The 13111-nt window shown below is 36.3% G+C and overlaps 1 protein-coding gene across 1 annotated transcript; it reads left to right on the top strand.

Moving 5' to 3' along the window:
* Nucleotides 1–61: 61 nt before the first annotated feature.
* On the top strand, nt 62–12331 carry METTL22 (methyltransferase 22, Kin17 lysine). The gene is made up of 12 exons (XM_042798709.1): nt 62–110; nt 869–915; nt 1464–1811; nt 4328–4678; nt 5070–5110; nt 5196–5340; nt 5813–5884; nt 6489–6542; nt 7756–7836; nt 8851–8953; nt 9773–9941; nt 11448–12331. Exons 3-12 carry the CDS (start codon nt 1589–1591, stop codon nt 11481–11483), a joined length of 1275 nt encoding a protein of 424 aa, XP_042654643.1. The 5' UTR covers nt 62–110; nt 869–915; nt 1464–1588; the 3' UTR covers nt 11484–12331.
* Nucleotides 12332–13111: the final 780 nt, after the last annotated feature.

The raw sequence follows: 13111 nt of genomic DNA, 5'->3' as shown, positions 1-13111 counted from the left end.
CGGGGCGGGGGCTGCCCTGCCGGGGGGCGGGGCGGGGGCGCGGCGTCAGCTGCGCGCCGGAAGGAGTCGTCGCCTCCGAAATGGCGGCGGGAGGCGGCCTGTGGCGGCAGGTGGGACTGGGGGGAGAGGCCGAGGGGACGTGCTCGTCCTGCTGCCTTCTCTGCGGAGCCGCTTCTCCCTCCCCGCGGCACAGCCGCCCGCCGGCAGGGGCTGAGGGGCTGCGGCCGGCCGGCCCCGGGCAGAGGCGGCCCCGGCCGCGGGCACTGCCCTGACGGCCGAAGGGCGGCCGGCGCTGGGCTGGCCGCGCCGCGCCGGCTTCTCTCCCCCTCAGGTGGCGGAGAAACCGCGTTTTGTTGCTTTGTGTCAGGTCTGGATGTAGCTTGTGCACAGATTTCTGCTGGCAAAGGGCAGGTTTGGAGGCTGGATTAGGTTTTTCAAAAGTTGATAGAACTTCCTAACTGAAGTTACAAAGGCAGCCCGTATAACTTGAAGCATTTTAAGCCTGTATGTTTATGAACTTGTTCAAGCACAAACAGATAGTAGAAAACTTAATTTTCCAAGATGTTAATGCCAACACAGGAAATGGCATCAACAGTTTTTACATAAGGAATATTATAGGGGCACTCACAGCTGGTGAGACCTGGGTGTCTGTTAACTAAGTCAGTCATGCAATACTTGATTTTTGTGTGTGCATGTGATCTAAGTTTGTCATTTCAGTTTTTAAAGACATAAATTTTGCTTTCAGATCTATGGTTCATCAGCATTTCATATTTGTTTCACAAAATGTCAGGTTTTATAGAGCATAGGAAAATTAACATTCTCTTAATTTTTCTGTTCACAAGATGTAATTCATTTGTTTGTGCCTTAGGACAGAGAGAAAACTCAGCCTTGGACATGAAGTAAGGATGATTTCAGGTGTTTATTTTTTTTTTTTCTGGGGAAGAATAAAGAGCGCCAAAGACAGGAGACATTAACTGCCCTATTAGTGGAAGCATATAAAAGGAGGGAGAGCAGACACTCCTTTTACAAAATTTGGGGGACTAGCCTGTGATAATACAATTGGTAATTGTGTACATATCTGAGAAAATTCAGAGATGCTTGTGAAGAATGAGATCCCTTAAAATGGTTAAGTTGTACACACAAGGCCTTATGTTCCTTGGTAGACCTTGACTTAGTATTTAAGTGTGTGCATTCATGGTAACATCTTTTTTTTTTGAGGGGGGGGGGGGGGCATTGTTTTTAACACAAGCTAATTAGTAGCTCTTCCTGAAATATGAAACGTCTGCTAGTGAGCTACTAGCCATTATGTATTTGATGATTCTTTGAAGCATTATAAAAGAGAGCATTGGAGCACTGCAATTTTATTGGGCAGTATAATCTGATTTTTATCTTCTAAAATATTGCTGGAGCAGTGTTCAAACAGTGTCAGAATGTCACTAAAAGCTGTCTTTGTTTGGTTTTAGATTGAATATCCTGATGTGCAACTTGCTGTTGTTTTAGAGCATGGTGGAGCTTGCATAATTACACCTTGCCTGACATCTCAGAAACTATGTAATGAGATTATCCTGCTAAGCAAAACTGTTACTTGATGCCTGTTAATGGAAGAGTATCAGATCACTTTGTGACAGCACTTTATAGGGGACTGTTTGGGTACTGTAGATGTTCCTCTCACCAGCACATCATGGTAGATGTAACAGAGAAGGAGATGGATAACCCCACATTTAAAAGTGACACTGTACTTTCTGATGTTCACTTACACTGTCCAAACAAAAGACGTCTCATGGTACGATTGAATGCAGTTGGGCAACCAGGTAATGCATGTTTAGACTGATAGAGCTGTATTTTAAGTGTATTCGTATCTTTGTAATGTCTGAATCCTCCTTTGAATGGTTGGTTGATATTAATCACTACATATTCCAGTTAGAAGCAGAATCACTTCCTACTCAGTCTTTAGGAAGAAGACTCACTAGATTCTCCTCAGGAAATTAACTACAAAAATTAAAACTGTTAACGTAGAATTTGTAGACAGCCTAACTTAAAAAAGAAATTTTAAATTAGTTTCCGAGAAGAAATAACCAAATTAACTTGCTTGCACTTTTATTTATTTATTTGTTCAATTAGCTGTAATCTTAATATAGGATTTTGGGAATAGCTAAAAAGTTGCAATGTTTCTTGCATACAAACAAAAGGAGAAGCTAGGGGTTTTAAATAGTGTAACTTAAGTTTAAAATAAAAATTATCAGTAATTAATGTATTAATGTTTATAAAATCTTCATGTGATGATTTACTGTCTATTCCAGAGGAACCTAACAGGTTTGGGATTTTTTGTTTTTAAAAAATTGGCAACAAAATTGGCAAACAACGGTTTTGACTGACATATAATTTGAAGAGTTGAGGCTGTAGCGGAAATGAATGGGCAGATGCCTCTGACTGGTTGCCAGTTTGTAGGTTGCTATAAAGTAGTCAAGAAAACTGACCTTGAAGCTGCTGGTAAAATGTTCTGTAGAAAAGTACTGCTCCTGCTGTGATAGAAGTGTTAGTTATCTGTGATGTAAAAAGAATAGCTTTTACAGCTGTTCTAGCATATGACAATGTAAAAAATTATAAAAGTAGGCTTGATAGAAAAGTGGATAATAATTTTGACCCTGAACAGGTCAAAACCAGGTAATTAATGCTACAGTGTTTTCATGCTGCTCAATATTTGTTGTGATTTTGCTTGATGCAGTGAACTTTTCAACAGAATGAAAAGGTAGCATGTGCTATCTACTCTGAATGTACTCAGTCTGGGAAATTCTTTTATTAAGACGAGGACTGGATTGTAGTGTGACAGCTTTTACTCTAACAAACATTATGACAATATACCATTGTCACTTTGCTGTTTTTCAGGGAACCTAAGGGCATTTTAGTCTCTGCTGCTTTGGGTCAGTTTTACCTTATACTTTTTGAAATGCTATAGAACGTGCAGAGGATCAGAATGGACTTGGAGAACAAAAACATTTAATTAATTGATGGCATCCTCTAATTTTTTAAATATTCAAATCAGTTTACTCTGGTTGTCATGTAAACAGTAGATGAATTAAAAAATGTCATACTAGGATAGGCAATGAAGATTTTATTAGATCTAGCTGAAAATGATCTCTGTAGAGAACTTCTGTCAGGTTACAGTAGAACAACTTTGAATATTTTGTTTTTTAAAGAAACTATAATAGAACTCCATAAATTGTGAAATTGTTGAAAGCAATGGTGGCAAGCACTTTCTCTCTTCCCTTTTGGTGTGAATGAACATAAATCTAAGACCTTAGACCTGCTGGTATTGACCTTTTTCACTAGTCATATTCTTGGCTATCTTTTTCTTAAGTCTCAAGACATTGTGTGTGATTTTTGGAATAACAGTACCCAGGCTAAGATGCTTACTAACACTGATTTCATACCAGAGTGGGTGAATCGAATTCCATGATTTTGTGTTCCCTGACTAGCCTGTTCAGTCAAACACAGTGTGGAAGCACCACTGTAGACCGGAGATCAACTATAGATGGAAGGACAAATGTTTGTTCTTCCTCATGTGTTATATTCAGACAATACAGATGCATATAATTAAAACTGCAAGGTCCGTGTTTGGATAACTTAAAATTTTTAATAGATACTGATGTCACTGGATGATAGTTACAAAAGATATTTAATTAATTGGTTTATTGAGAACAATGGCCTTATTCATTTAATCTCTTCAAAGATGACTTTAAAAAAAAAAGTGTCTGCATGTCCAGCTTCAGCAAGCTGTCTCCTGTGAGCTCATTTCTGCTCTCATACTCATACTAAGCTGATTTCAAGGCTTTAAGTTGCTTCAATTCCTAGACTTTACAACTGTAAAGAAAATTCTACTTGTTTTTTACTAGAACATATTTATTTCTTACAAGATAGGAATTAAATCTTAACCAAAAGAAAAAAAATTCTAGCTTGTATTAATTCTTATTTCAATTTAGTTTGAGCTTGTCTCAGCAAATCTTTTGGAGGAGGTAAGAAACCATCTCTTCTGTCAATTGTTGAAATAAGTGTTACTAAATCAGATGAAAGTGTGCGTTGTGACTGATGCTGAGTCAGCCAGCAGATGGTGAAAGTGCTTCATTTATTTCTACTGACAGAACTTAATAACAGAAATATTTCTTAACAACAAATTGAACTATATTTCAAGTTATCTGTGTAATTTTTTTATCATCTAGATTTTTACTATATGAAATGCATACCAGAATTTCATGCATGTAAAAGTTGTGCAAAGATTCTGTTCTTACCTGGTGTTTAACTCTCCCTGCCCCCCTTCATGTTCTTATAGTATTCCTGTCGTATTTCAAGCTCCTCTGGAACACAGAAGATTCAGCATCTGAGAAACATGTGAGAGAAGCTACAACCGAAAAAGAACACCAGTACAGAAGTGGAGATGAACTGTGTGACAAGGACAGGAACAGTCTAAAAAAAGAAAGAGAATTAAATAATGAAGGAGTAGAAGCTCTTCTAGATGATGATGGAGACTTGGAAGTGGTCAGAAGACCTCGAAGTGCCTCTGATTTAGAAGCGGAGGATCTTTTGAGGGATAAAGTGTATCCTGTAATTCTGATGAAAGGAAAGGAAGATGCTTTTGAAGATGAAGAACAAGAATGCCCTTGCAATGATGTTGTTAAAATAGGTATATAGTAGGCTTACAGTCAAAGAGAAATGGAATAAAGATGTTTGTTTAAAAAAAAAAAAAAGAAAACCAGGTTTTCTTTAGAAATGGAACAGCAATAATTAAGTGAGAGGAGATGATAAAACAAGCAAAATACTGTGATATTTTAAGTATTTTAAAAATTTAGCATTTTTCTCCAGAAGTGATTTGGTCAATAGTATACAATGGGAGACTCACCGCTCCTTAGTTAGAGTGTGGGGGTTTTGGTATCATCTAACATTGTTATATAGAATGAAGAGTGTTTAGTTTTATATCTGAAAGGGAAGCATGACTTGATTTTCAAATTTGCCACAATGGAATTTTATTTGAACAACATTTTGAGATAATTATTTTTGCTCTATAATTTTCACAGAACATACTATGGCAACCCCCTTAGAAGATGTCGGTAAACAAGTATGTATTCTGCCTTGTAGTATCTTGCTGTTAATGGATGGTGCTTCAGAATTTACTCAGTTTTAACTGTTTCTTTTATTCACAGGTGTGGCGTGCAGCCTTTCTTCTTGCTGATTACATTCTGTTTAAACGGGACACATTCAGGCATTGCTTGGTGCTAGAGCTTGGAGGTGGCACTGGAATTACAAGCATTATCATGGGAACAGTTGCCAAGAGAGTTTATTGCACAGGTTAAGGCATTTTCAATTAAATAGTTTCATGAAACTTCATGAAGCAGTGCTTTCATCCTGGCATTTTCATCCTCATCTGTTAATTTTTAGTTAATTTTTTATTAATGTGTATGAAGTCATGTTGTTTATTGAAAAATAGCAAGGACTTTCTCAACAGATTGAAAAGGCAGTACTATTTTTAAGTGCAAGAGTTTAAAAGCAAGATACATCGCTGTGAACCCAACATAGTGTGCTTAGATTAAAATAGGTAGTAATAGGGATCTAACTTCTTTCTTCAGGAGTAGCTCAGAGCTCAGTACTGAAAGACAAAAGCAAGAAGGATACTAGGGAAGAAATCATCAGTGAATAGAGTTGCTCTGAATTTTCCTTTATCTTGTCAGCTTGACAGAAATTTAAAGTGTTAGTCTGAGAAGTTAGGGGCATGCATGGCTCATGCAAAATATTCTTGAGTATCACTATAACTTTTTTCCAGATGTTGGTGAAGATCTTCTGGCCATGTGTGAGCAAAATGTTGCATTAAACATACACCTGATGGAGCCGGGAAGTAAGTGCTATACAGTCAGTGTTTCTGTAATTGCCTCTATATGAACCACTTCGGGATTAAACAGCTGAGTCATTGACTACCTAGCATATTCACAAGTAAAATAAAATTTTTGTCTTGGTTAAAAGTGACTCATTTGAAAAGAAATATTATCTATATTTGGTCCATAATGGGACAGTTTCCTTTTGAGAGGAGCAGAACACTTGTGCTTTCTCTGGTCATCATTTATGGTCAGCTGTAGTTCCTCCACAGTCATTGTGTGAGTTTCACTGAGGTACCTGGGAGGATCACAGATATCCATGTGCCAAGGCTCACATAAACAGAGTTTAAATGACAGAGGTAGAACTCTGGAAAGGAGAAGTATTTTGCAGGTGGGACATGTAAAAGAGAACATAGGCTGTCTTTCTGACCCTTAAGTTTATCCTGTTCTCTTGTGAGTTGGTAACTGGTTTTGTACAGTGAGTGATTTGATGTTCAACTTCTTGTTTCATACGTCCTCACAACAGATCTTCATCACTTGTTTCAGTACAGATTCTGACTCTTTACTTTTGCTTAGGTCCTGTCTGACAGGCTATTTGTGACTGATGTGATCTTTCTTCACCCACAGGAGGGGAAGTTAAAGTAAAAGAACTGGACTGGCTGAAAGATGAATTCTGCACTGGTAGGTGGTTGTAATGAGTCCTATCAGATAGGGTTTGGTGTTTTGGTTTTTTTTTCCCCTTCAGAGCCATCAAGAAAAGCTTATTTCATTTTTTATGAAGTAAGTCCTCCAGCACACATGCTTCTGGAAAAATAGCTGAAAGTAGATAATTGTCTTTGGATGCATAATTGCCATGTGAATGGGTAAGGACGGGTTTACTGCTAGGTTGAGAATAGACAAGTGGTGTCTGTCCTTTACTTAGGTCAAAATCCACAGGTGCAAACAAGATGTGTCTGTTATGTGGTGATAATAGAATACAGGCACCATGACATGGATTTGAGTTACTGTAATCCCAATACTGGTGTGATAGTATTGTGTGGTTTATGACTGCATGAATACAAAACTATAAAAGGTGGTGAGGAGGGTGGTGATGATTTGAAGATGTATAAATACTTATTCCAAATGTAGTGGTGAATGTGTTATATTTTACATATTTGCCAAAGGAATGTGTTCTGCTGCTTTTAGCAAAATAAAGGCAACTAACTTGAGTAATGTTTGAAGTGCAATTAATGATAGTAAAGCAGAACACTAAAACTTTCTTTCTGGTGATTGCAAAGGTCAACACAAAATTGTAGGACTGGGTTATATGAAGCCTACTTTATAGATTTTTATATCATCAGTTGGGTTTGATGTAATGCTTCTAAAAAATAGAACAACTACTTAAGCAGGTGGAAACATCCTTTATACATTCAAAAGCTTCTCTTGGATCTCAAAAAATTCTAGTTAATTAAAATATTAGATATTGCTAGTTGACAAGGCATTATGTTTTTTAGACTTTCAGAGAAAGTTTCTATATTTTAATAGTCAAAATTTTAGCAAGTATGATGAAGTAGGAAACTTAATCAAAACTTACACAGAGACAAATTGTTTTATTTAAATGAGTATTTATTTTAACACAGTTAAATCTGTGATCTCGCTACAGGGTAGTAATTGGTTGTAAATTCTAAAAAAAAAAAGCTTACTCTTGCCAGTCAGCCTGGGGAGGATTGGACATAACACAGAGAAAGCAAAGGACTTCAGGGAAGTTCAGAGAATGAATAGAGGGAGGTTTTGATTTACCTTCAGTGGGATGCTCCGAGTAGCAAATGATCACAGGAGTTAAGAAGTTTCTTTTTTCCAGCTGTCAATCATTAGAGACATTTAATGTACACCAAAGCCATGTTCTTTGTTACAGATCCTGAAGCTCCTTATAGCTGGTCTGAAGAAGAGATTGCTGAGTTGCATGACCACTGTACTGTGATAATGGCAGCTGATGGTAGGAAAATATAAACAGTAAGCTTTTAAATCAAACACTTTAGCATTATGAGTAATAATTTAAACATATACCTACTTTGCTTTTAAAATCTAATAGGTCAGATCTTTACCTAATTTGTCAAAGTTCTGCCTTAAGTGTTCCTGCCTGTGGTTTGGTGGTTTTTTTTTTAAACAGTTGTATTTATGTGCTGGATTAGCAATAGGAGAACAGATGGTGAAAACTACTAGCTTTTTCTTTCCTTTGGTGTGGTAATTATTTGTGACTAAATAAATTACTCAAAGAACATAAGCACAAGTAACTGACGAATTTGACTTTCAGAAGAGTTTTGTTGTCCTACCTTTGTCTTGCACCAGATAACCTCCATGCAAATAATGATAAATAGGTGGTTAGACTAAGATACTGTATAACATGGAAAACCATTTCAGATGCTGTATTTGCCCATAGAGTCTATGCCTTTATTTATCTCTGTCTTCTTTTTTCTGCTCTTTTTCTTGCTTGAGTGAAAGACTGAAAAATTACAGGCTATCTTATCTCTATAGGAAAACCATTGTTGTTTTGTTATATAAATAAAGGAGGATTGGTTTTAGTTATGACATTAAAAGGTGTTGCAAGACTGCTTTCCAAGGAGATACAGTTATAATGGTACATTAGTTACTGCCTTTTTTGTATTTTTGTAAGAAATTAGGTCCTACACAGTGTGATATGCTGGCTTTTTTAGCTTTGCAGTAAGATATTTCCAGGCTGACAGAAATCTTGCTAAAGTTCTGTAAGTTGTCTGACAGAAGTGATCCCATTGATACAAGACAAATCTTAAAGCCTGACATAGTATGTGCTGCTGCTATTTATTACAGGGTCAGTTGCTGCCATTAAAAATATACTTTGGGATTTAGTTACAATAATGACTTCTTTGATTAGAATAATCAGGTTAAGTCCTGCTGTTGTTTTGTATCTGAGACTTAATTAAATAATATACTTAAACATGCATATTTTATGCTCTTAACCTTTTTTTTGTAGTGTTCTATGATGATGACCTGACAGGTGCCTTGTTCAGAACGCTCTATAGAATCACACACAACTTAAGAAATACTTGCACAGTTTACCTAGCATTAGAAAAGAGGTAAGTATTACCAAGAACTTAAAGTAAAAAGCACTAAAAACTTTATGTGCTTTCTTCATTTGGAAAAAACATCTGATTTGATTGAAGGTTGGCTTCTGATTTTCATTGTATTATTTGATCACAGGCTGCAGTATATGCTCAGGACAAGCATTTGTTTTTATAAGTGCTTAATTTTTATCAGGTCAGAATTTGACTTCCACAGGAGTTTGGCTTTTGTTGTCCTGCCTTTGCCTCTCATCAGATAACCTCTGTGCAAGTAAAGATAAATAGGTGGCTAGGCTGATGTATTCTATAATGCCTGACAACATTTGCTATGTGTTTTGAGGTCATAGAGTTGAATGAGGAGGCTTAGAATTAGGGTCTGTGTTTCCCAGCTTGAATACCATTATAACAGTTCCTCTTGTGTTTTCTTTCAAGGAATTGTTGAATGTTTTTACATAGCCATGTGTTACAGTTCATTTATAAACTAATACATAAATAGGCTTTGCTTAAATCTCTGGAGATATGCAAGCAATAGCTGTTCATATGATTTGTTGCCAAGTGTTTGTCCAGGAAGCTAAGCCAAGCCAATGATTCTGTGGCAAAGTGCCTTAAAATCAACAGAAGGATTCATCCAAGAGTTATTGTATATTGATGCTACAAGTCTTGTCTGATTTTCAGGAATAGCAGGGGAGTTACTTTTTTTTTTTTTTTTTTATCTGTTGAAGTTAGATAATTACCCTGAGAAGATCCACATTTTCCATTAGCTGAAGAAGGTTAGATAGCTATTTAAGGTAACAGTATAGGAGAGACATTTTAAATTAAATATTCTCTTGCCAGGCTGAACTTCACTTTAAGACATATGGATGTTACATGTGAAGCCTACAGTCATTTTAGAAATACTCTAAATGATTTGGAGAACCTCCAAGACAGAAAAATGAAATATACTGTGGAGCCCATTAAGCTTGATTTCTGCCAGTTTCTCGTTTATGAACGAATTGAGCAGTTGGTAAGTGGCATTCATTAAAATAAATGTAATGTGTTGGGCTAATCATCTCAAATTAGTTTTCAGCTGTTTACTTAAGCTGAAGTAAGAACAGGAGAATAAACATTACCTTTTCTTTTATTTCCATTTAACTTTCTGTTGTTTTAAAATGATTCTTTTTTGTGCTTACATAATCTATACTAAATTAATATAACATACGCTTTTCTATCACCAGCAGTACAGTGGCTTATATTGCACTCATTTCCTCAAAGGTTAAGAAACAATCTCCATTACTTTGTAAAACACAATTTTTGTGATTGACTAGAAGATGAGACTGATATCTCTTCTCATTTATTTGCTTGTAGAAGAGCTTTTATTCCATAGTTTTAGTAATTCCCAGTTCAGAGTTCAGGAAATAATGTTCTAATATCTATGAAGGAAGTCGATTAGCTGCAAACTTCTGTTATTCAGAAACATGTCAGATATAATATTTGTAGTTATCTAATTACCTCCCAAGCACTTAGGGTTCTTTTTATTATTCTTTTTCCAATTGTCTGCTCTTATGACTATTATGTGGAGTAGCTAATAGCTTGCTAGCTTCTAGAACAAGACAATCTAACAGATCTTTTTAGAGAACCTGCAAATCTTGTAATGGATTGCAAATCTGTTACCAAGAAATTATGTTCCTGCAGTCAACATGCTATTGCTGTCTTCTGCAGTATGCATGCATAGTAAGGTTATGGGGGCCACAGTTACTTCATAAGATTGATCTATTTTACTTAATACCGATACCTTCAGGCATAAAGTATTCATGTAAAACTTTAAAACGAGTTTTACAAGTATGTAAATGTGACATGGCTTATAGCTAAATGTACAAACTCATTCCGTAGCTTTTTTATGGAAAGCTACTGGTCTTTGAAATATACGCATTTTTAAAATGCCTAAATTTTTAATTTATCATTAAGTATATTTCCACAATTCAAGATGTTATGGTGAAGAGTATGTGATAGTGTGCAGACAAAGTGTATGCTAATTTATTCTACAGAAATAAAGTAGTTTCTCTTCCATCTTCATTATCCAACAGATTGAGAAGTGGGGGGTGTGTGTCTGTATAAGACATGCATTTGTGAGACCTTGATTCTTCAGTAAATTGACTATTTTTTCAGTTGTATTTTTAGTATCATTATTGAAAGTGTTTGCCAACACAGTCTAAGAAAAAGAGAAAGATTATCGGTCAAAATACTGGAGAAGGTCATGCAGACCAATGAAATTATTTTAAAACAAATTATTTGAATGATACTAATTTTTTATTTTAAAAAATCGTGCTACAAGAATGAAGTAATCAGTGCTATTGGTCTGTCTCAAACATAATTTGGTGGTTGTTCTAGGAGGTTATATAGATGGAGAGCTATAGATGGAGGTATAGCGTGTGTCTTAAAAATTGTCTTCAAGTGGGCATGTTGCACTTTTTCATAATTACAACCTACTGATCTAAGAAAATACCTGTATGTATTTTTTCCACTCCTACAGGAATTGTGGAAGATCACTGCTGAACAGCTAACATGACAGGGACATGTGGAAGATCTTTATCTAAGAATAAAGGTTTTTTTGATGTTTTATTAAAAAAGGATTTTCATCCCAAGGAAAGCATTTTCCAGGTGGAACTGTGTTCTCAGAAAGTATTGCTATGCAGATTTGCTTTGCTTCAGTAAGTTTTGGGTTTGGCACTTAGGACATGGATTCTTCAATGTTTGTTTTACAAAACTGTTTAATGTTGATCTTCAGAGTATGTGCTGGATGCCAACCAGCAGCAGCAACACAGTGACTTGCTCTTTGGGATTGATGACTTAGTTTTTAGAGTCTGACAAAGAGGCATTTGATCTTTTCCATGTGGCTGACTTGCAGATTTTATGCATTTCCCTTTTTAGTTTTCTGAACGTTGTCGCTGTTCTTGGTCTTATTGCAGTTCCATATTACTTGTATTATTGGACTTTTGTGAAACAGTGTTCTGGGCAAGACCTGTTTGTCTTTCATGGACTTTTCTTTAAGGAATCTGTTTGTGAAACTTAGTCCTTCATTTTCAGTTTGTCCTATCTAAATCATTCTAGTTTAGGTCTACTGTCTGAACTGAAAGGAGACAAGATGTGTTTTGTTTGAGCCTCTAAAAATGCTCTACAGAGGTCTTGGATCTATATTGTCCTGCTGGAATTTTAAGCTATTCTGTCCTTGTCAGGTCGAGGGTGGGAAGGTACCATGTGAAGTGATATGCTACTGCTCTTGAAATGTTTGGAATTCTACCCTCAATGTATGTGTGTGAGGCTGGGGAGAAGGGGGGTGACCAAGAATGTCTTGCCCATACCAATGGGGCCTTCAGTACCTTAGCTTTTGGATTAAAGTACAACATATTGATCAAATCTCTCCTGTGTTATTAATGAAACCAAAAATCCCTTTGTACGTTTTATAAATTTAACACGTGCTATTATGTTTGTCACTTGCCATATGTACGCTGTCATGGAGGTTCTTGTGCCTGCTGGATTCTTTCTCATTATGAGAGTATCAGTGATGAAGCTGTTCCAGCCTGTGACTCGTGGGAATGTGCATATGTTACATTAGAAGCATCTGGTTGACTTCTTGAAAGCCTAATTTACATTTGGTTTAGTTCAGTTGGTTTAGGTCAGTTATTTCATAACCTGTTTACATGTATGAAGACTAATTTTTTTCGTGTTCTTTAATTCGTCTTTAATGAGATGAACGATTATTAGATGATGATGGCCTTTTCCTGTGACTATAGTCAAAGTAAAAATCAATTATGTTAGGATATATCTGCCTAGATTAGTACACAACTTCTCTCTCAGAACCCTCATTTGGACTTCAAGGATGATAAACTGTTAGACCAGATGGTCCTTGAGGTCCCTTCCAACCTGGTATTCTGTGATTCTATGAAACTGTATTTTAATCCGAAGATTCCCCAGCTAGTGTTCTTTTGTTTGTTTTGTAATGTCTTTAACCTTGGTAGATAAACTGAAAACAGCTGTTTTTGAATGTAGTTGCTTATTTAAGTAATATTTTTTTTGAAGGCTTGTAGCAAGAAGTTGATATGAACTGATGTGAAATAGCACGTGTAGTTAGAAGAGATTTTTACTTGCTCAGGACTTCTGAAAGTCTTTGGAATTATTGACAGAAACTCATCCAGG

Source organism: Tyto alba, unplaced genomic scaffold (assembly GCF_018691265.1).
Source record: "Tyto alba isolate M040663 unplaced genomic scaffold, T.alba_DEE_v4.0 Super-Scaffold_28, whole genome shotgun sequence".
In the NCBI taxonomy this organism is placed as follows: Eukaryota; Metazoa; Chordata; class Aves; order Strigiformes; family Tytonidae; genus Tyto; species Tyto alba.
The sequence above is the reverse complement of the archived record's forward strand: the minus strand, read 5'-3'. Positions and strand labels throughout refer to the sequence as shown.

Bases quoted from the DNA above. Each gene is read 5' to 3' on its own strand.
- METTL22 (XM_042798709.1), top strand. From the start codon at position 1,589: ATGCCTGTTAATGGAAGAGTATCAGATCACTTTGTGACAGCACTTTAT. The intron at 6,543-7,755 runs GTAGGTGGTTGT...TCTTTGTTACAG, and splicing joins GAAAGATGAATTCTGCACTG to ATCCTGAAGCTCCTTATAGC. The intron at 7,837-8,850 runs GTAGGAAAATAT...TTTTTTTTGTAG, and splicing joins TGTGATAATGGCAGCTGATG to TGTTCTATGATGATGACCTG.